This window comes from Malassezia japonica, chromosome 8 (genome assembly GCF_029542785.1).
Source record: "Malassezia japonica chromosome 8, complete sequence".
In the NCBI taxonomy this organism is placed as follows: Eukaryota; Fungi; Basidiomycota; class Malasseziomycetes; order Malasseziales; family Malasseziaceae; genus Malassezia; species Malassezia japonica.
Window position 1 is genome coordinate 312,773 of NC_083377.1, and position 19,321 is coordinate 332,093.

At 65.0% G+C, this 19,321-nt stretch overlaps 10 protein-coding genes across 10 annotated transcripts; 7 read left to right on the forward strand and 3 right to left on the reverse strand.

Moving 5' to 3' along the window:
• Positions 1–676: 676 nt before the first annotated feature.
• ECM31 (3-methyl-2-oxobutanoate hydroxymethyltransferase) lies at positions 677–1,402 on the forward strand (the record flags this gene model as incomplete). The annotated part of the gene is made up of 1 exon (XM_060267907.1): positions 677–1,402. One exon carries the CDS (start codon positions 677–679, stop codon positions 1,400–1,402), a length of 726 nt encoding a protein of 241 aa, XP_060123890.1.
• A 42-nt stretch (positions 1,403–1,444) lies between these two features.
• Positions 1,445–3,895, forward strand: MJAP1_003985 (uncharacterized protein; the record flags this gene model as incomplete). Its single annotated transcript, XM_060267908.1, has 4 exons — positions 1,445–3,282; positions 3,305–3,412; positions 3,435–3,798; positions 3,887–3,895. The coding sequence occupies 4 exons, from the start codon at positions 1,445–1,447 to the stop codon at positions 3,893–3,895; spliced, it is 2,319 nt and encodes a 772-aa protein (XP_060123891.1).
• Positions 3,896–4,001: 106 nt separating this feature from the next.
• On the reverse strand, positions 4,002–5,066 carry MJAP1_003986 (uncharacterized protein; the record flags this gene model as incomplete). The annotated part of the gene is made up of 1 exon (XM_060267909.1): positions 4,002–5,066. One exon carries the CDS (start codon positions 5,064–5,066, stop codon positions 4,002–4,004), a length of 1,065 nt encoding a protein of 354 aa, XP_060123892.1.
• A 77-nt stretch (positions 5,067–5,143) lies between these two features.
• MJAP1_003987 (protein-tyrosine-phosphatase) lies at positions 5,144–7,534 on the forward strand (the record flags this gene model as incomplete). Its single annotated transcript, XM_060267910.1, has 1 exon — positions 5,144–7,534. The coding sequence occupies one exon, from the start codon at positions 5,144–5,146 to the stop codon at positions 7,532–7,534; it is 2,391 nt and encodes a 796-aa protein (XP_060123893.1).
• A 61-nt stretch (positions 7,535–7,595) lies between these two features.
• MJAP1_003988 (uncharacterized protein) lies at positions 7,596–9,381 on the forward strand (the record flags this gene model as incomplete). The annotated part of the gene is made up of 2 exons (XM_060267911.1): positions 7,596–8,920; positions 8,943–9,381. 2 exons carry the CDS (start codon positions 7,596–7,598, stop codon positions 9,379–9,381), a joined length of 1,764 nt encoding a protein of 587 aa, XP_060123894.1.
• A 46-nt stretch (positions 9,382–9,427) lies between these two features.
• On the reverse strand, positions 9,428–11,720 carry MJAP1_003989 (uncharacterized protein; the record flags this gene model as incomplete). The annotated part of the gene is made up of 2 exons (XM_060267912.1): positions 9,428–11,595; positions 11,618–11,720. 2 exons carry the CDS (start codon positions 11,718–11,720, stop codon positions 9,428–9,430), a joined length of 2,271 nt encoding a protein of 756 aa, XP_060123895.1.
• Positions 11,721–11,807: 87 nt separating this feature from the next.
• MJAP1_003990 (uncharacterized protein) lies at positions 11,808–13,313 on the forward strand (the record flags this gene model as incomplete). Its single annotated transcript, XM_060267913.1, has 4 exons — positions 11,808–12,223; positions 12,246–12,588; positions 12,691–13,212; positions 13,272–13,313. The coding sequence occupies 4 exons, from the start codon at positions 11,808–11,810 to the stop codon at positions 13,311–13,313; spliced, it is 1,323 nt and encodes a 440-aa protein (XP_060123896.1).
• A 189-nt stretch (positions 13,314–13,502) lies between these two features.
• On the reverse strand, positions 13,503–16,400 carry USO1 (type I protein arginine methyltransferase; the record flags this gene model as incomplete). The annotated part of the gene is made up of 1 exon (XM_060267914.1): positions 13,503–16,400. The coding sequence occupies one exon, from the start codon at positions 16,398–16,400 to the stop codon at positions 13,503–13,505; it is 2,898 nt and encodes a 965-aa protein (XP_060123897.1).
• Positions 16,401–16,593: 193 nt separating this feature from the next.
• On the forward strand, positions 16,594–18,110 carry MJAP1_003992 (L-lactate dehydrogenase (cytochrome); the record flags this gene model as incomplete). Its single annotated transcript, XM_060267915.1, has 2 exons — positions 16,594–16,748; positions 16,772–18,110. 2 exons carry the CDS (start codon positions 16,594–16,596, stop codon positions 18,108–18,110), a joined length of 1,494 nt encoding a protein of 497 aa, XP_060123898.1.
• A 79-nt stretch (positions 18,111–18,189) lies between these two features.
• GPA2 (Guanine nucleotide-binding protein alpha-2 subunit) lies at positions 18,190–19,286 on the forward strand (the record flags this gene model as incomplete). The annotated part of the gene is made up of 2 exons (XM_060267916.1): positions 18,190–18,319; positions 18,343–19,286. The coding sequence occupies 2 exons, from the start codon at positions 18,190–18,192 to the stop codon at positions 19,284–19,286; spliced, it is 1,074 nt and encodes a 357-aa protein (XP_060123899.1).
• Positions 19,287–19,321: the final 35 nt, after the last annotated feature.

Consider the following 19,321-nt stretch of genomic DNA (forward strand, 5'->3'; position numbering starts at 1 on the left):
CCCACGCAATGTTCACCGTTCCTATGGATGATTGAGGTGGGCCAGCGCATGGACGTGCTTCACAGCATGCCTATCCTGGCTGTAAATGGGAGAGGGTAAAGGGCCGCTTGCGGTCTGTAGGATCAGTCGGTTCTGCCGAGCACTCCACTCTACCGACCTCAGTCGCACGTATTCGTAGGGTTCTCGGCACGCAGGGAGCACCTAGCTTGAAAGCGCGCTCAGGCCTCGTGAGGGTTCAAACTGTTTTTTTTTGCCACGTGTCACACAACGCACGCCCTTTTTTTGAGTCATGCTGCGGAGCTGTGCGGGGATACGGATCGCAGGGCGATGGCGGGTGCCACGCCTGGCAAGAGCATCACTGAGCACAAGTGCAGTGCAGACGAGTGCATGGGCAACGCCACAGCGCGTGCCTGACCAAACGGTGGCTCCGCCAAAGCCGATCTCGTTTGCATACTTGTCCGAATGCAAGACACACCGAAAGCCCATTGTGTGCTTGACTGCCTATGACTACCCAACGGCACTCGCCGTGCGCGCTGCAGGCGCTGATATTTGCTTGGTGGGCGACTCGCTCGCAAACGTCGCTCTGGGGCACGCGTCCACACGCCAAATAACGCTCGAACAAATGATCCACCACTCTCAAGCCGTACGCGATGCCATCCGCGCTCCAGAACTACAGATGGACCCGCTGTGCCCGCCGGAGCCGCTAATGATTGTCGATATGCCGTTTGGCTCGTGCGCCGTGTCGCTCGAAGATGCGACGCGCAATGTCTTGCAGGTTGTTCGCGCAACCGGCACGCAGGCCGTCAAAATCGAGGGGTCCCAGGAGATTATACCGCTCGTCAAGAGACTCTCCACGATTGGTGTGAGCGTCATGGTTCATATTGGGCTGCAGCCGCAACGGTTCGGCGACAATGCCTCGCTGCGTGTCCAGGGCTCGCATGCGGAAAGTGCATACGCAGTGTACGAAACTGCCCATGCACTCCAAGAGGCGGGCAGCTTTGCGCTTCTCCTGGAGTGCATTCCCTCGAAACTCGGCGAGGCGATTAGCACGAGTCTGCGCATCCCGACGATTGGGATCGGCGCAGGCCCATTTACCTCGGGCCAGGTTCTCGTGGGAAGCGACATTGTTGCCGACCTCGAGAGTCCTGCGCACGTCTCGGCGGTGCTGCGTGCAAGCGCGCCGCAAAGCGCCTCGGTGCCAGAGTCAGACGAGTGGCCGGCGCCGCCCAAGTTTGTGCGCTCGTTTGCGCCTACGAGCCTCGGTGCGCTGCGCGTCCACGCCTTTCGTCAATTCGCAGACGCAGTGCGCAACGGCAGCTTCCCGGACAATGCTACCGAATCCTACCGCATCAAGAGCGACGAATGGGCCAAGTTTCAGGAACGCATCCGTAGTTTCGCATAATGGCCGAATTTCGGGTGGAGGCCCTTGCGCTGACTCACGACGATGTTTCGGCTGCTGGCCGTGCGTGGTGCGCGGCTTCATACGTCTGCACGGCGGGCGACGCGTGCGCCGCTCTTTGAAATTACCAATGTGACGATTCCTGGGATGCAGAGCGTCGTTGGGCGCGACACCCCCGGCCTCTCGTGGACGATTCGCGACGAGGGCCGCGACGAGTGCTGGGCGATTGTCGGCCCCTCTGGCGAGGCCGGCGGTGCAGTGCGCCGGTCCTTGTGTGCGCTGCTGCTGGGCGACGCACGCGCGCGGTATGCGGACGATGCGAGCTCGCTGCATCCCCCTGTGCACCGATTTCTGGCGGACGAAGCGCCGCAGCAAGCCATTGCACACGTCGCGTTTGGCACACGCACCTCGTCCGGCGGCGAATTTGTGGACTATTCGACGCGCTACGGCTCGATCCGTGGCGAGGACCGCGTGACGCTTCTCGAGAGTCTGTTGGAGTCGGTCGGCGTATACATAGGCACGGTTGCGCAGCAGCACATGCGCCCCGACCCCCTTGCCCCCGCAGGCTCCGAGTCGGCCTCTGGCCTTGGCGTGCTCAAGTGGCCGTCCGAGGCGGCGAAGAAGGAGGCGGTCAATGCCGCGCACGCTGCGCTCGAGCGCATCCGCACCTCTGCGCCCCTCTTGCGCATCGACGAGACGCTGCTGCAGCGCCCTGTCGTGGCGCTGTCCAACGGCCAGACGCGGCGTGCGCGCATCCTTCGTGCTCTTATCTCGGGTGCGCAAATGGTCGTGCTTGACGAGCCTTTTACTGGCCTCGACCCCCCGACGCGCGCCAAAGTCGCGTCGCTCTTTTCCGAGGTGCACGCGAAGCGCATGCCGCGCATCTGCCTCGTGCTGCGTGAGCAAGACGAGATCCCCTCGTTTGTGACGCACCTCTTGCGTGTCGACGACGAAGGGCGCGTGGCGCTCGGGCCGGTCGCGTCGGTCGACGCTCCCCCGCCGACGGCCTACGCCCCGGGTGGCTACGACCTGGTGCTCGCGAACAACGCGGCGGGCCTCGGTGTCGGCGACGCGGCGCAAGCGCCGCTTGTCGCGATGCACGACGTGTCGATTGCGTACGGCGGCGAGCCGGTCCTGCGGAACGTCTCGCTGACGTTGTGCCCCGGCGCGCGTCTCGTGCTAGTCGGCGACAATGGCAGCGGCAAAACGACGCTGCTTTCGTTGCTGCTGGGCGACAATCCACGCTCGTACGCGCTCGACGCGTCGCAGCTTGCGCTCTTTGGTGCGGCGCGCGATGCACCGAGCAATGCGCACGTCCTGCTGCAGAAACGCATGGGGCACCTGTCGCCCGAGCTGTACAATGCCTTCCCCCGCAAGAGTCTCGAGGCGGGCGGCCTGACGGTCGCCGAGGCGGTCGCGAGTGGCTTTGACGGCATCTTTACGCGGCGCCCGATTACGGACGAGCGAAAAGAGCGTGTGTATACCCTGCTATCTCTGTTTGCCGACGTGCTTGTGCCCGCTGCGCGGAACGAGCAGAGCACGCCGTTTGCAAACGTCGAGGCGCTGGCCGAGGCGTCGTTCGCGTCCCTGACACACGGCTCGCAGGCCCTGTGCCTGCTGCTTCGTGCGATTGTGCACCGCCCCCCATTCCTTGTGCTCGACGAGCCCTTCCAAGGGATGAGCACGCGCCAGGCCGCGCGCGCACGCGAGTTCCTTGACGCCGGCCTCGCGCCGTCGTCCGACGCGTGGTGGCTCGCCGGCATGAGCGAAAGCGAGCAAGCGACCGACACTGCGTGGCGCCAGCGCCTTGCACTCGTCACTGTGAGCCACTACGAGTCCGAGTGGCTGCGTACGTGCGGCCGGCTGCTGCGCCTCCGGCAAGGGTACGTCGTCGAGCAAATGTAGCGCACGGACCGACCCGATCCCGATCTGCATGACCTCTACGATCCCTCCGCCGGCGCCCTCGCGCGTGCTTTCGGCAGAGGATGGCCCGCTGGTGTGGATCGACTGCGAGTAGGTAGCTGCGCTGATTTAGAATGACCGGCTTGGATGCGCGCAAAGAGCGCCTGCTCGAGGTCGCGTGCATCATTACCGACAAGGACCTCGTGCCGGTCGACGCCGGGGTGACGTACGTGATTCAGACGCCGCGCGGCGTGCTCAGCGGCATGGACGAGTGGTGCACGACGACGCACAAGGCCACGGGCCTTACGGACGCGTGCCTTGCGCCCGATGCACCCAGCCATACCGCGGTGCGCACGGCGATCCTGGCCTATGTGCTCGACCGCGTGCCCGACGTGCGCGCCGCGTGCCTGGCCGGGAGCACGGTGCACGCGGACAAGACCTTTTTGGTGAACGAGATGCCCGAGCTGGTCGAGCACCTGCACTACCGCATTGTCGATGTGAGCACGATCAAGGAGCTCGTCCGCCGCTGGTACGGCCCCGAGAAGGTGTGGCAGTCGCACGAGGCGGTGCGGCACCGGTACGTAGTCGTGCTGACCCAGCGCACTCGACGATATCCGTGGCTCGATTGCCGGTACGTTATCTATCTCATCGCAGAGTTGCAATTCTACCGCAGTACAGTCTTTGTCCCAGGCGGGTATGCTTAGGCCATCGTGCGGCGCGTGTGACGCCGGGTGTTTGCCTTGTAGTACTGGTATCCAAAGTAGCCGCCTGCGCCGAGTGCGGCGAGGATCAGCACGTACTTGATCAGCGTCACGATCCCGAAGAAGAAACGCGTCACGAACGACGGCCCCGATGGCTGCGTGCGACGCTTTTTGGTCACGTCCAGTTCGCTCGCGCTCCACCAGTTCTTCTTCGGGGCGGAGTTCTCGCCAAAGATGTGCAGGCGCTCGCGCTCGAGGTCTGCCGGCGAGCGCGAGTGGTAGACCAGCGAGTTGGTCCACACCGAGATGATGTTGTGATTGTCCGTCACACCCCCGGTGCTCGCCGAGAAGCCCAGGTAGGGGTGCGTTAGGTCGACGGCCGGCACGCGGAAGCACGACGTCCACTTGTTCCACTCGCGGTTCTGAATCGCGAGCTCCATGTAGACGTCCTTTACGTAGGTAAAGCGCAGGCGCGTCTCGACCGGCGTGCGGCGCAGCTGCGCGGTGCACGCCTCAATCTCCTGGTTCTCGCCGTCGTGCGCGACGTCGTAGCTCATCGCGCCGTCGTTCTGCACGATCGAGATACGCGGAAAAAAGGTCCGGTGCGGCGTGTTTGGGTAGGTGTCGAAAAAGATCCCGAGTCCCTTCCAGTGGTCCTGGCTGCCAAACACCGGTCCGGCGTGGGCACGCGTCGAGGTGAGCCACAGCGCAAAGCCGTCGCCGTGCGTCGTGACCGACTCCCCGTTGATCTGGAACTCGGCGGTGATCTCAAAGTCGTTCGCCTCGATCGGCAGACGCGACCAGAGCCAGCCACGCTCGCCCGAGCGGTCTTGCGTCAGGCGCACATACCGGTTCGTGTCGACAATCGCCGACCCGCCAAAGTCCCAGAACTCGTTCTGGAGGCTCGAATCGACGTACGGCGAAAAGAGCGAGTGCGTGCGCAGCGGCACAATTGCATCCGCATTCAGCTCAGGGTTCACGCCAGAAGAGCGCACGGCCGCAGCATATGAGGCAAAGAGCAGGGCACTCGCACACAGCGTCCACGCCCATCGCATCCCCGCCATGTTCCTCGTGGGAGAAGGAAGTTGTGGGGAATTATGCAAACTCGGCCGGACGCCGCGCGATTGTTGCTTGCGACCGCATGGCCGACGGATCGCCGAAGAGCGCGCCGCCGCCAAAGGGCGGGGGCGGGGGCGATGGCGCACCGGACTACTTTGCGCTCGCCCCTGCACAGGGCACGACCACGCCGCCGGAGCGCGCCGACCCGGTCGTGCCGGCGGACCACCCGTGGGCCGCGATGCTCGCGCCGCCCACGCTGCCGCACGGCGGATCACTGCAGAGTGGTGCGCACGGCGGTCTGCGCACGCCGCTCACATTGCCACGCACACCGGGGCTGCCGCGTACGCCAAATATAGATAAGGGCTCAGAAAAAGGGGCGTCACTCGGCGCGCCACCGACATCCGGCGCCTCGCTCGGGGTGCCCGGCGGAGCGTCGCTCGGGGTGCCCGGCGGAGGCTCGCTCGGGGTGCCCGGTGGTGCGCCATCGCTGGCAGTGCCGGGCACGTCTGGGGCGCTGCACACCTCGCCGCCGTCGCTGCTTGTCCCCCCCGCGCCGGGCCGCTCGCACTCGATTCCCAGCGGCCCCGACGCACCGAGCGGGCGCCTCCCCTCTCCTTCACTGCCCCGCGGCGCCCTCGCAGGTGCGGCGCGTGTGCCGCAGAAGGTGCGTGCGCCGCCGCCGAGCGATCCTGCGGTGGAGAGTGGGCGTATCCAGTCGATTTCCGCGCCGGACCTCGCTGCGATGCTCGCGGCAGGCGACAGCGGGGACCCTGTGCTGCTGGTCGACATCCGCCCTGCGACTGCCTTTTCTAAGGTGCATATCCGCGACAGTGTCAACCTCTGCGCGCCGAGCACGCTGCTCAAACGTGCGGAATTTACCATTGACCGCCTCGAGACCCAGATGCTCGACCCGGGTGCGGAGCGCGACGCCTTTTCGGTTTGGCGCAGCCACGGCGCATCGGGGTGGATTGTCGCGCTGGACACCGATGCGATATCCCCCACGAGCATGGGGCGCTCGACGTCGGGCGGGGGTGGCCCGTGCCTCGTTGGGCTCCTGCGCAAGTTTGACCAGGAAAAGTACCCCGGCCGCCTGCGCTGGCTACACGGCGGATTTTCCGCGTTCAAGGCGCAAGAAAGCGCACGCGCGCACCTCGTCCACGGCGACGTCGACCTGAGCCACTGCGCCGCGCCGACGCAGCCCGAGATTGTGCGCCCGCGTGGCCTGTCGCTCGACGCGTTCCGCCTCACGACCTCGGGCGTGGACAGCACCGCAGCGCCGCCCGTGCAGGCGACGAACCCCTTCTTTGACAACATCCGCCAGAACCTCGAGCTGTCGTGCGGCATCACGGACGTCGTCCCCCTCGAGATGGACCTGACTGAGACCCAAAAAGCGCGGCTGCCCCGCTTCCTGCAGAATTTGCTCGACATGCCGTCGAAGGAGCGCGCGGACCACCTTGCGCAACAGTTCTTCGAGGTGGAAAAGAGCGAGCAGGAGCGGCTGCGCGGCGTCATGGCGCGGCACACGCACGACTCGTTCAAGGGACCCGCGCCCGGCAACGACAAGCTGCTCTCGGCGCGCGCCGCGAACCCACGGTCGCCCACGGAGCGGCCCGTGTGCAACGACAGCTTTCCGCTGAGCATCACCGCCGCGCTCGAGCGGGGTATGGACAATCGCTACCGCAACCTGTGGACGTTTGAGCACTCGCGCGTGAAGCTCGCGCGGCCGATCGATGCCAAAGACGCGGGTTCAAACTACCTGAATGCCTCCTTTATCAACCCCTTGCGCCACCTCGGCGGGCACCGCGTGTACCTCGCGACCCAGGCGCCGCTTCCCGTGACCTTTGAGGCATTCTGGGAGGCGCTGTGGGAACAAGAGTGCCGTATTATCGTCATGCTCTCGCGCGAGTTTGAGGCGGGGCGACAGCAGTGCCACATGTACTGGGATTATACCTCGGACCGGCTCCGTGTCCGCGTCGAGAAAGAGGAGCCACTGCGCCGCGCAGACCTCGGACTGGACGACAAGGGCAGCGAGGCCGTTGCGCTGCGCCGCACCCTCGTGCTCTCACACTCGGACGGCGCCTCGCCGCGGCGCATCGTCCAGCTGCAGTACCTCGACTGGCCGGACCACTCGGTGCCGGACTCGGCCGACGAGCTCCTCGCCCTCGCAAGCCTCGCGGACGAGGCGCGCCTCACGCACAAGGTGCCGGGCCCATTTGTGGTACACTGCTCCGCCGGCATCGGGCGCACCGGCGCGCTGATCACCATCGACTCGGTGCTCTCCTACTTGCGCAACACACGCTCGATGCCCGGCACGGGGCCTACGCCGGAGCAGGCACACGAGGCGTGGCACGGGCAGCGCGACCTCATCTTTGAAGCGCTCTCAATCATGCGCGAGCAGCGCATGTCCATGGTCCAGACCGTGCGCCAGTACGTCTTTGCCTACCGCGCCGTGATCGAGGCGCTCCTCGCGTAGCTGTACATAATGTGGAGGTATCACACGTGACCGACGCGTCCCACGCGTCGTGCTTTCCGCCATGCACTGGGCGGCATCGGCACAGGCGCTCGTCCGGGGGGGGATCCACGCCCAGCTGTCGGGCCTGCCGGAAGACAAGCAGAGTGGGATTCCATGCGAGCTCGAGCCGCTGGCGGTCCTGCTCGACGAGTGCACGGACCTGCTGGCGTTCCGCGACGCAGAGCACAAGGCGGTGTTTGATCACCTCGCGCATCAGCGCGACGCTGCGCTCGCGCAGGCGGCCGTGCCAAAGGACACGGCGCTCCAGAACGAACGATTTAATTACGCGCTGGCGGTCGAGGCGCTGCATGCAGTCCAAGGCGACCCAGACGCGACGTGCGTCGAGGCACCCAATGCGCATGCGGTGGACGCCGAGGCGCTCCGTGCGGAGCACACGGCGACGGTCGAGAGGCTGCGTGCAGAGCACCACGAAACGCTCGAACAGCTGCGCGCCGAGCACGCGGCGGCCGTAGCGAGCCTCGCCGAGGAGCACGCGACGGCCCTCGTGGCGGCCAAGGCGTCGCACACGTCGGAGCGCAAGGCGCTCGAGGCAGAGTACATCGCGCTCAGCGAGGAAATGCAGACGGACCACGTCTTTGCGCTCGAGGATATGCGCAAGGCGCACGAGGCGGAGCAGAGTGAGGCGCAGAGCACCTTTTTCACTACTATGGATACCCTACACAAGAAACACGCCACGGAGCTCGCCGAGGTGCGTGCCGAGCGCGACAGCGCGCGTGCGCAGCTCGCCGAGACGTCGCGCGCACTCGACACCCAGCGTGCGTCGGTCGCCGACCTCGAAGCGCAGCTGGAGTCGATCCACGCGGCCTTGCAGGCCAACGACAAGGTGCTCGCCACGGTGCGGCGCCGCGTCGAGGGGCTCGATGAGGTGCACGCACAGCTCGCGAGCAGCCGCGTAGCGATCGCATCCCTCACGGCTGCGCACCAGCAGACGCAGGACAGCCTTGCGCTCGAGAAAGAGCGCGCCACGTCTGCTGCGGACGCAGCCGCCGACGCCGAGCGGCGCTTTGCCGAGCGCGAGGCCGCGTTCCACGCCAAGACGCAGCGGCTGCACGAGGCCGAGCGGCGCCTCGGCGAGCTGCAGCGCGACGTCGAACGTACGCGCGAAGTGCAGGCGAATGTCGATACGCTGCAGCAGCGTGCCGAGCACGCAGAGAGCGAGGCGGTGGCGCTGCGCGAGCAGCTGCGCGTCACGGAGCCGATGCGTGCGCAGACCGCGCAGCTCCAGAGCGAGGTGCAGGAGCTGCAGACGCTCGTGTCGATGCACAAGAGCAGCGCCGAGCATGCGGCACAGGAGCATGTGCACGCCGAGGAAAAGATCAAGGAAATGTACGTTGCAAGGCTAACCCAGCACCGCCAAAGCGTTTGTCACCGAGCACACCCTGCGCGAGCGCGACGCAGAGGTCGAGACGCTCAAAGAGGCGCGCCGGCGGCATACCGAGCAGATCCGTATGCTGCGTGCCGCCGAAAAGGAGATGCGCGCGGTGCGTGCGCCGGACCACGCCGCCGAGCTCCACGAGCGCATCGCGCAGCTGGAGCTCGAGCTGAGCGCCAAGGCGGAGGAGATCGAAGAGGCGGATACGCGCATTCTCCACGCGCTCAAAGACAACAAGCGCCTCGCGACGCAAAACAAGGCACTGCAGGCGCGCCTCGACGGCCCGAAAGAGCGCGCGCTTCCGTTCCAGGACCGCACCAACACGCGCGCCGCCCCTGCGCCCGAGCCGGGCAAGTCGCCTGTGAAAAAGGTGGAGCGCGCCGAGCGCGCGGCGATCAGGCCGGGTGTTTTGTAGTAATGTAGCGATAGTAACCAAGCGATACTCGCATCTATCATACAGGCTACGCCCCGTCGGGCGCCGGCCGCCGCGCACGCGACAGCACATTGGTGCTCATGAGCTGCACGACGTCCGAGTCGAGCAGCTCCGACTCGACCGTGTCGGACGCGCGCAGCGTCAGGCGCACGACTGCGTCGACGACCGTCTGGTAGGACCGCAAGAACTCGCTCTCCTCGTCGTTCTGTGCGGTGAGCGGCGGCAGATTCGACTTTTCTTCGGCCGCATCGTGCTTTGGCGACGAAGTGTCGTGGCCGTGCATCGTCAGCGCCTCGATGCACGCCTCGAGGCACGGCGCGTGCGCCGCGCTCTTTTCCTCGACCACGTCCACAAGCGCCGTCTGGAGCTCGGCGCGCGTGCGGAATGGGATCGTGGGATTCTTTTCCACTTCGACCGCCGGCGGGCGGTGGGGGTATGCGGATGGGAAGGTAAAGACGACGCGCAGATAGGCCAGCGCGCGCGTCTGCTCGCTCCATGGGCCGCTCACTAGTACCGTGCACCGCCGGTGCGCGACGTCGATTGCTTCAAAGATATGCGGAAAGCGGCGGCCGACGCGCATAATCTCGTCGGGCAACACGCCGTAGTTGGGCGTGCGTGCAGGCACAGACGCCGAGGGCGGTGCCTCGTCGCCTCCTTCGGCGCCGCGCTCGATCTGGACGCGGGTCATCCAGTTGACGGGGTCGTGAAAGGCGCCGGGTATCTCGTTTGCGTCCTGGTAGCGCATCTGCGGCCCCGCATCCGTGCTTCCCTGGCGGATATTGGCGGGGGGGGAGTAGGCGTGCAAGGACCGCAGCTGGCGCAGCGCTTTGGACGGACTGCGGCTGGGCAGCGAGCACGGATTGCCCCCAGAGATCGAGTAGCGATCCGGGAGCGACCGCGCAACGTCGCTCGCTGCGCGACGCGGCGACGCACTGCTGCTGCTGCCGAACGACGTCTGGGTGGGCGAAATGTTCCACTCGGGCCGCACCTTGCGCCGCGGCTGCTGGATCTGGATGCCTTCTTGCGTGCTAATTTCGGGGCCGCTTGGCGTGGCGCTCACCTGCATCGGCGCGCCTTTGATGTGGCCGACCGAGTGCAGCATGTCCTCCGTGATCGGCCACATGCGCAGCGTCTGGTCCTTGCTCCAGGTAAGCAGCTGGAACTCGCGGTCGTCGTGCGACGCGTCGGTGCCGCCTTTGGTGCGGAAGAGAAACTCGCGCACAGTATCGGTATGTCCGTCGAACCGCTGGACCGGCTCGGTCTGTGTACCGGCTGCCCATAAGCACGGCGAGCAGTCGCCACGCTGCGCGACCGACATGGCGCCGTGGCCAAACGGGAGGTACTTGGCACGCCAAACCGGCTGCGGCGTCGCAATTGTCGCCAGCGGCACAGTGATAAGCTCGCGCCGCGACGCTGCGGCACGCGACGTCTCTGCGCCGAGGTCCCAGTACTTGATGGTGCCGTCGAGCGAGCACGTCATGAATTGCTCGCGGCCACACTCCATTTCGGGGCTCCACTGCAGGCCGTAAATCTTGCTGTGGTGCGCCTCGACAGTGGCCAGGGGCAGCGCACCGAATCGGTCATCCCAGATCAAGACCTTGTTGTCGCACGAAGCGGCGATACGATGGGGCGACACGCGATTCCACTTGACTTGCGTCATGCTGGCATTCCACGCAGAGTAGCCTTGTGCCGGCTTGTGTCCTCGTCGGCCGCCCATGCGCAAGTCCCATAGGTAGGTCCATGTGTCCACACTGCAGCTCGCCAGAATCTCGGGATGGATCGGCGACCAGTTGATATCGGTAATCGCACGTGTATGTGCGTCAAAGAGGCGCTCGACGGCGCTCGAGGTGCTCTCCGCAGGCTGTACCGAGCTGCGCTGATGCGCGAGACGCGTGGGTGGGATGCGGGGCGACACACCGATACCTCCCTCGCGGATGCGCCGGCGGGGCACGCCGCTCACCACGACGTCGGACGGCACAGGGGTCTTGGTCGCTTCGGGGCGCGACAGGTTCCATAGCACGAGCTTCTGGTTCGACGTGCTGGCGACCCACTCGCGCCGTGCATGGTGGGGATTCCACTGGATATCAGCCACCTCCCACGCGGTGCGGTGCGCGAAGAACTGGGGAAGGGCATAGGGGTTCTCGAGGTCGAGCACAAAGAGCCCTATCTTTGCGCCGAGCACCACGTCGCGGCTCGCTGGATTAGTGGGGGGACGTACATGGGCTCAGACTCATACTTCCCATCGGCTGCATGACATTAATCACGGCCGACTTGTGCATCGTGCCGCCCAGCGCGCCAGAGTCTACGCGCTGGACCGTCATCGTGGCGCAACGAGCGCCCCACACGTCCCCTGTGGAGTAGTAGCCACGTGCTGTCATCGGGATCGGGCGACGCGCCTCCACACTTCCATGCGCGAAGGCGAGCCGGAGGAGGTCCAGCTGCGCCCTCCTGCCCGCGTACTGCGCGACCATGAGCGGGGCGAGGACGCGTACGAGATGGTAAGGCGGGTATATTCGCAGTGCCTGTGGCTCGGAGAGGCGCACACGCCGCTGCGGGCGTTTCTGGAGCTGCTGGAATCGGTACAGAGCGGCGCCTATCATCTCGTGCATCTCGTGCGCACGCCTGCCGAGATCCGCGCGCGCTTCCCTGCGTGGGCTCGCGAGAGGCTCTTGGACATGCACGAAAAAAGGGGCGAGTCGTCTGTGCCCCATGACCACGAGGCGGCGGCGATGCACGCTGCACTGACCTTGGGTCCACTGGCGCGTACCTTGCCACAGGATCCGAGCGCGCTGGCGCAGTTTGTACATGCGATGCACTGCAGAGAGTACGTGGATGTTCTGACACAGGGTCCAGCTGCAGCTCGTGCTCCTTGCGTGGCTCCTCGCCAGGAAACGCCATGGCGATCCGCACTTGGCGCACGAAGGCGAGGCGCCCAAGGCGAAACGGAAATCGTCCAAACCACGGCGCTGGACGGGCATGGCGCCTGCGCTTCCGTTTTCATTTCTATGGGACACGAAAAAGAGCCGCAAAGGGCGGGCGGACCAAAAAAATACCGGCGACCGGCCAGAGGGAGCGGAAGACGAAGCGGCACGCGCAGCGACCGACTCGCCAATCTCGGAGGTGTCGACGCCAGGCGAGGCACCGAACAGCGCGTCGGATGCCGTGCAGCCCGAATCAGCGCCTGGCATTGTATCCAGCACACCACATTCCCTGGCCGTTCTACACGACACCAACTCTTCTGTACATTCCCTCTCCCCCGCCCCCTCTCAAAGGATCGCGATGCTCGCACAGTACTGGGACCTGCTCGGCGACCAGTTGTGCCTCTTGCAGTGCGCGCCTACGTCCTCGGCTGGCGTCATGTACGGCTCTGCCGCACACATTCGCCCTGTGAATGACGAGCGCGACGAGGCGCAGTGGCTCTGTGCATCGGTCCTGGAGCCGGTCTTTTCGAGCACCCTCCCGAAAGAGTGTGCCCGTCTGCGAACCAAGTGCTTTGGCCCCGGCCCGGTCGCTACGCCTGCCCCCCGCCGCCTAAAGCGCACGACTTCTGCGCCGAGCACGCAGCCCGTTGACAAAAAAGAGCCGCTGCCTACGCTGCGTACCGAGGAACGCACCATGATCCGCGCCGACCGCAAGCAGCGCGAAGTGGTGATGCCACGACAGCTCAAGCGCAGCACGAGCGTAAGCGCAGCACCGGCGGCCGCGCCTCCCAATAAGCGCAAGCGGCCGGCGAGCCGGTGGGGCGCGGCGGCCGAAGGGCATACACTTGTCTGTGCGACGCCCGAGAAGCCGAAGCAGCTTGTGCCCCAAAATGTCTTTGGCAGCGTCTCGCCCTCGCCGCCGCCCCTGGCGCGCGCCGAAGCGATCGCCAGCCCGACCGCGTCACGTTTCCCCGAGCCGACGTCGCCGGGTGACAAGGCGCATACGAATCCCCTTGCGCAGTCCGCGCCCTCGCTCATGGAGCATGTGCTCGCGGCCGAGTCCCCCCCGCGCTCACTGTCGATGCTCGACATGCCCTCGGAAGAGGAGGAGGAGGAGGAGCTCGTCATACCCGCGTGGCGCAAATCAGCGTTACTGCCTACGTCGCTGCCGTTTGCCTATCGCTAGAGCTCGTCGTCGTCGTCGTCGTCCTCATCCTCGCTCACGTCCCAGCCCTGCATGCGCATGCGCGCCTTGTTGCGCTTGTGCTTGGTCGAGAGCTCGTCGAGAAGGACAAGCAGGTCTTCGTTCTCCTGCGCAAGTTGCGCGTCGTCTGCCGGCGCCGCGCCCTTGGCGTGCTCCTCCCGCAGACGCGCGAGCTCGTTCTGGTGCTCTTCGCGCAGCTGCGTCTCTTTGAATAGCTCCTGCCGCAGCTTTTCCAGCTCTGCGGCGTGTTCCTCTTGCCTGCGCCGGCTATCCGCGCCAAGCTCCGCACGCAGGCGCTCGGTCGCCGCGGCGTGTTCCGCCCTGAGCTTTTCCGAGGCCTGCGCGTGCTCGTCGTTCGACTCTTTGGCACTGCCGGTCTGCGCACGCAGCTGTTGGTGGGCCTCGTCGAGTGCCTTTTTGGTCTCGTCCAGGACGTTGCGCACGGCCGCGAGCTGCTCACGGAGCTGCGTGCTCTCTGCGGCCTCTGCCTGGGCCTTGGCGGCGTCGGCACGCAGCCCGTCGACCAGGGCCGCTTCCGCTTGGACGCGGTGCAGCTCGGCGGTGAGCGTGGTAATCTGCTGCCGCGCGTCGAGCAGCTCGGCGGAGCTCTCGGCGGACGACGCAGACGTCGTGTCCGGCTCGACGAGGACCGCTTTTTGCATGCGCGCATAGTGCTCCTTCCAGAACTCGACAAAGAGCCACGAAAAGTAGAGCTGCGGCGTATCGTCCTTGCCGGGCTGTGCCGCGAGCGTGACAAACTGCTCAAAGACGTCCGGGCCGACCGTCGCAAAGCGCGGATCGCTCTTGAGGCGCACGAGGCGCGTCGAGAACGCGTCCGGGCCGATGCGCGAGTAGAGAATAGGGTGCATCGCCTGGCGCGTCAACACGCCGTCCTCTTGCGAGGTGAGCGGGTTGAACTCGTACAGCTCGCCGAGCACAAACGCCGCGAGGCCCTGGATCACGACGTCCACGCCACTCGATTGTGCGACAGGCTGCAAGACCACTTGCAGGTTTGCGCTCTCGCTGATAAGGTCCGCGACACTCTCTGGGCTCTGCCAGAGCCAGTGGCAGAGGAGGACGAGGTAGCCGACAATGACGCGTGTCCAGTCCTCGGAGCTGCTCGTGTTGGCGTCCGCGGCGGCCGCGCGCTCGCGGCGCACCGCCTCGCCGAGCTCGCGCATCGCCATGGCGAGGTTGCCGACGATCAGGTGCAAGAGCGTCGTCGGGGGATCCTCGTCGCCCTCGGGCGCCTGGAGCGTCGCCGAGGCGACGCAGCGGCCGCTCTGGTCGAGGTGGATGCGGCGTGCAAATTCCTTTGTGGTGTCGCTGCCGTGCAAGAGGCTGCTGAGCATGAGCGACGCAAAGAGGTACTGCGACGCGTCAAACTTGGTGCTCGTCGTGGACGACACCAGCGACGTGCTCGGCAAGTGTGCGATCGACTCGAGCAGGAGCTGGTTCGAGTTGCCGTGGTTCTGTCCAGGGGCCGGCGCGGCGACGAGCGCATGGAGAAGTGTCATGCGCACGTCAACATTCTGCGCGACGAGCGCGTCAAAAGCGGCGAGCGCGGCGGTGCGCACGGCCATGGCCTGCGACGCCATCTCGGTCGCGCCGGGCCCGCGGAGCGCCAGCGCAATGAGGCACAGCATCGCGGGCTGCGGTGCCTGCCACGACAGCTGGAACGGCGGCTCGCCCATCTCTTCGTTGGCGTCCTCGCGGCGGACGAGCGCCACGGGCGTCACGACCGAGGTGCTGAGCAGGTCTTGATTCTGCCGCGAGTTGCGCAGGACCGAGGCGAGGAGGTGCAGTGTCTGTGCCTTGAGCAGCGGCGGCGCAAGACTCGCAAAGACGAGCTGCACCAAGCACTCGGTCAGGCCGCTGTTGCGCATCGCACGCTGGTTTTCGCGGTGGTCGTCGCCGTGGCCGTCGACGAGGTGGCGGATGCAGCGCACCAAGAGGAGCGCGTTCGCGAGCTTTTCCTCGTCCCATTCCTGGAGGAGGAAAGCGTCGCGGAGCGAGCTGTACTCGTGCTTTGCCAGCTCGTCTGCGCTCGGGGGGAGGGGCGGGGGAAAGAAGAGCAGCGGCGCCAGAAGCGGAATCGAGAGCGTCTCGCGGAAGTAGTTCTGGTTCGAGCCATTGTCGACCAAGAGTGCCTCGAGGCCAGTGAGCGCGTCCTGGACGACGACGCCGCCCTCGATGCGCCCTTCCTGGGCGATAATATCGAGAAGCCGCTCGAAAGCGCCTTCGAACGCAATGATCTTTTGGATATCTGCGCTTCCGCTCGCGAGCGACGGCAGGAGTAGCAAAGCCTCGTTGCGGATGATCTCGGTGCTCGACGTGGGCGCTGCCTCGAGGCACTGGAGCACTGCGCTGCACCCGCCCGGCGCGGCGAGCACCTTTTCTTGGACGTCGGCGCGGCGGTGCTCGAGGAGCGTCGCGAGCAGCTGAAGCGCTGCAAAGCGTGTATAGAAAGCGTGCGCAGGTGCGAGCAGCGCAAGGAGCGCAAGCAGTGCGTCCGGCTCGTCGAGCAGGCGGTGCATATTTGACACGGCGCGTTTGTGGCCTTCGCCGCTGGTATCTCCCTGCGGCACCTGACACAACGACAGGCACGCCTCGACGGCCGCACGCAGCATTTCCTCGTCGCTCTCCCTGGTCTTGATCCAACGGAGGAGGGGGATGAGTGCGTGCTCGCCTACGGCGGCGGCATGGTCACGCGTCAAGGCGCGCAGCGACAGGAGCGCCGCGCGCCGGTCTTCGCGCGCGAGGGTGGCATCAGACAGTTTCTGTGCCAGCACCTGAATCGTACTCTCCGGACTCTGCGAACTTCCCGCGGCGTACTTGGTGTACTGCTGCCGGAGCAGGCCCAGCCCATGCAACATGGCGCACGGATCGAGAGCCCGGACGCACGTGAACTTCCACGTGGTCCACGATCGGCCCATTGGATCGGGCCATCGGGCGCAATTCATTGTGGGTGTATTTTGTGAAACCGGTCGGTAGGCCGTGCCTGTCGCACGTGGCTCCGGCATTGGGGCACAGATGATTGGAAATCATACCCCAACTTGCATTAGCACCATGACGCAGTGGACCTATGACGAAGTTGCGAAGCACGGTTCGCGGGATGACTGCTATGTTATCTTGTACAATAAGGTGTACGACTTGACCGAGTTTATCCCTGAGCACCCTGGTGGCCCTCAGATTATTATCAAGTACGCCGGCAAGGATGCAACGTAAGTCACCTAGCTCATGCCAGTACCATTTTCGACCCTGTCCACCCCAAGGGAACGATCGAGAAGCACCTGCCGGCTGAAAAGTGCATGGGCGATGTGAACGTCGACACGGTTCCTGAGGAGGTCCTGCGCGAGCGCGAGGCGCTCGAGCAGGAAGAGGTTGCGCGCCGCAAGAACCTTCCCCCGGTGACGCAGTGCCTGAACCTCTACGACTTTGAGATTGTCGCGCGCAAGGTGGTCACCCCCATGGCGTGGGCCTACTACTCGTCGGCTGCTGACGACCAAGAGACGCTCCACGAAAACACCTCGGCGTTCCGCCGTATCTGGTTCCGCCCGCGCATCCTGCGCAACGTCAAGCATGTGGATACCAGCACCCTTATCCTCGGCCACCCCAGCACGCTGCCTGTGTACATTACTGCCACAGCTCTTGGCCGTCTGGGCCACCCTGACGGTGAAAAGAACCTGACGCGTGCTGCGGCCCAGACGGGTCTGATCCAGATGGTTCCCACTCTCTCGTCGTGCTCCTTTGAGGAGATTGTTGCGGAGCGCACGCCCGACGGCAAGCCGACGCAGTTCTTCCAGCTGTACGTGAACAGCGACCGGAGTGTTGTGCTCGATATGCTCCGCGCCGCCGAGGAGGCCAACATTCAGGCGATCTTTGTCACGGTCGACGCTCCCCAACTAGGCCGCCGCGAGAAGGACATGCGCATGCACTTTGACGACGCTGGCTCGAACGTGCAAAATACCCAGGGCGAGGACGTGGGCCGTGACGAGGGCGCGGCGCGTGCCATCAGCTCGTTCATCGACCCCAGCCTCAACTGGGACGACGTGCTCTGGATGAAGAACCAGACGCGCATTCCCATCCTGCTCAAGGGTGTGCAGACCTGGGAGGACGCCGTGCTCGCCGCCGAGATGGGTCTCGCGGGTGTCGTTCTGTCGAACCACGGTGGCCGCCAGCTCGACTTTGCGCGCTCCGGTATTGAGATCCTGGAAGAGGTGGTGACCGAGCTGCGGAAGCGCGGCTACTACCCCCGCAAGAACTTCCAGCTGTTCGTCGATGGCGGTATTCGCCGTGCGACCGACGTCCTGAAGGCCATCGCACTGGGCGCCACTGCCGTCGGTATCGGCCGTCCGTTTATCTACGCCTTCTCAGCCTACGGTGCGGAGGGTGTCGTGCGCGCGGTGCAGATCCTGCGCGACGAGATGGAGATGAACATGCGCCTTATCGGCGCGCCGACGCTCAAGGATGTCGTGCCCGAGATGCTCGACCTAAGCGCTTTGCACGCACGGGCTGGTACCGTCGGCGAGCGCTGCGGCACCACCGTGCTCGACCCGATGGGCAACGGCAAGAGCCATCTGTAGACGGATATAGCGGTACGATGGATCGGGCGATCGGGCAAATCGGGTTCGGCGGCGCACGGCGTTGCTTGCTGCGATCGCGATGGGTGCGTGCTTCTCTGGGCCGGCGGGCGACGGCGACCAGGATGCGAAGCTCAAGAGCATGGAAATTGATCGACACCTGGATGAGGATGGGCGTCGGGGGAAGAGCGAGTACAAGATCCTGCTGCTAGGTACGTCCGCTCGGCTAACATAGGCTCTGGCGAGTCGGGCAAGTCGACGATTGTGAAGCAGATGAAGATTATCCACCAGAACGGCTACACGCCGGATGAGTTGCTGGTTTATCGTCTGACGGTGATCAAAAACCTCGTTGACTCGGCGAAGACGGTTGTGCTGGCGCTGCGCAAGTTTAAGCTCGAGCCCGAGCGCATCGAGAACCGGGAGAATGCCGACGTGATTCTGCAGTACGAGGTCGCGCCGAGTGCCGACACGGTGCTCCCGCCCCATATGGGCGCTGTTATCACGTCGCTGTGGAACGACCCGGTAATCACCAAGCTCTTGGACCGCAGCACCGAGTTCTACATGATGGACAATGCCGCGTACTTTTTCACGAGCGCATCGCGCATCGCCACGCCGACCTACTTGCCTAACGAGCAGGATGTGCTGCACGCGCGATCCAAGACCATCGGTGTGATGGAGACGCATTTCCGCATGGGCGAGTTATCCATCCACCTCGTCGACGTGGGCGGACAGCGCTCGGAGCGGCGCAAGTGGATCCACTGCTTCGAGGCGGTGACGTCGATCATTTTCTGTGTCGCCCTGAGCGAGTACGACCAGGTGCTGCTGGAAGATAGCCAGCAGAACCGCATGGCAGAGAGCCTGGTGCTGTTTGAGAGCGTGGTCAACTCGCGCTGGTTTACCCGCACGTCGGTCGTCTTGCTCCTCAACAAGATCGACATCTTCCGCCAAAAGATCCCAAAACACCCGCTGGCGGACTACTTTCCGGAGTACACGGGCGGTAACGACGTGAACAAGGCGGCAAAGTACATTCTTTGGCGCTTTACCCTCGCGAACCGCGCCAAGCTCAACATTTATCCCCACCTGACGCAGGCGACCGACACGAGCAACATCCGCCTGGTGTTTGCGGCAGTGAAGGAGACCCTGCTGCAGAACTCGCTGCGCGAGACGGGCCTGCTGTAGATTAAGACACAACACTGTAATGGAGCACTAGACTA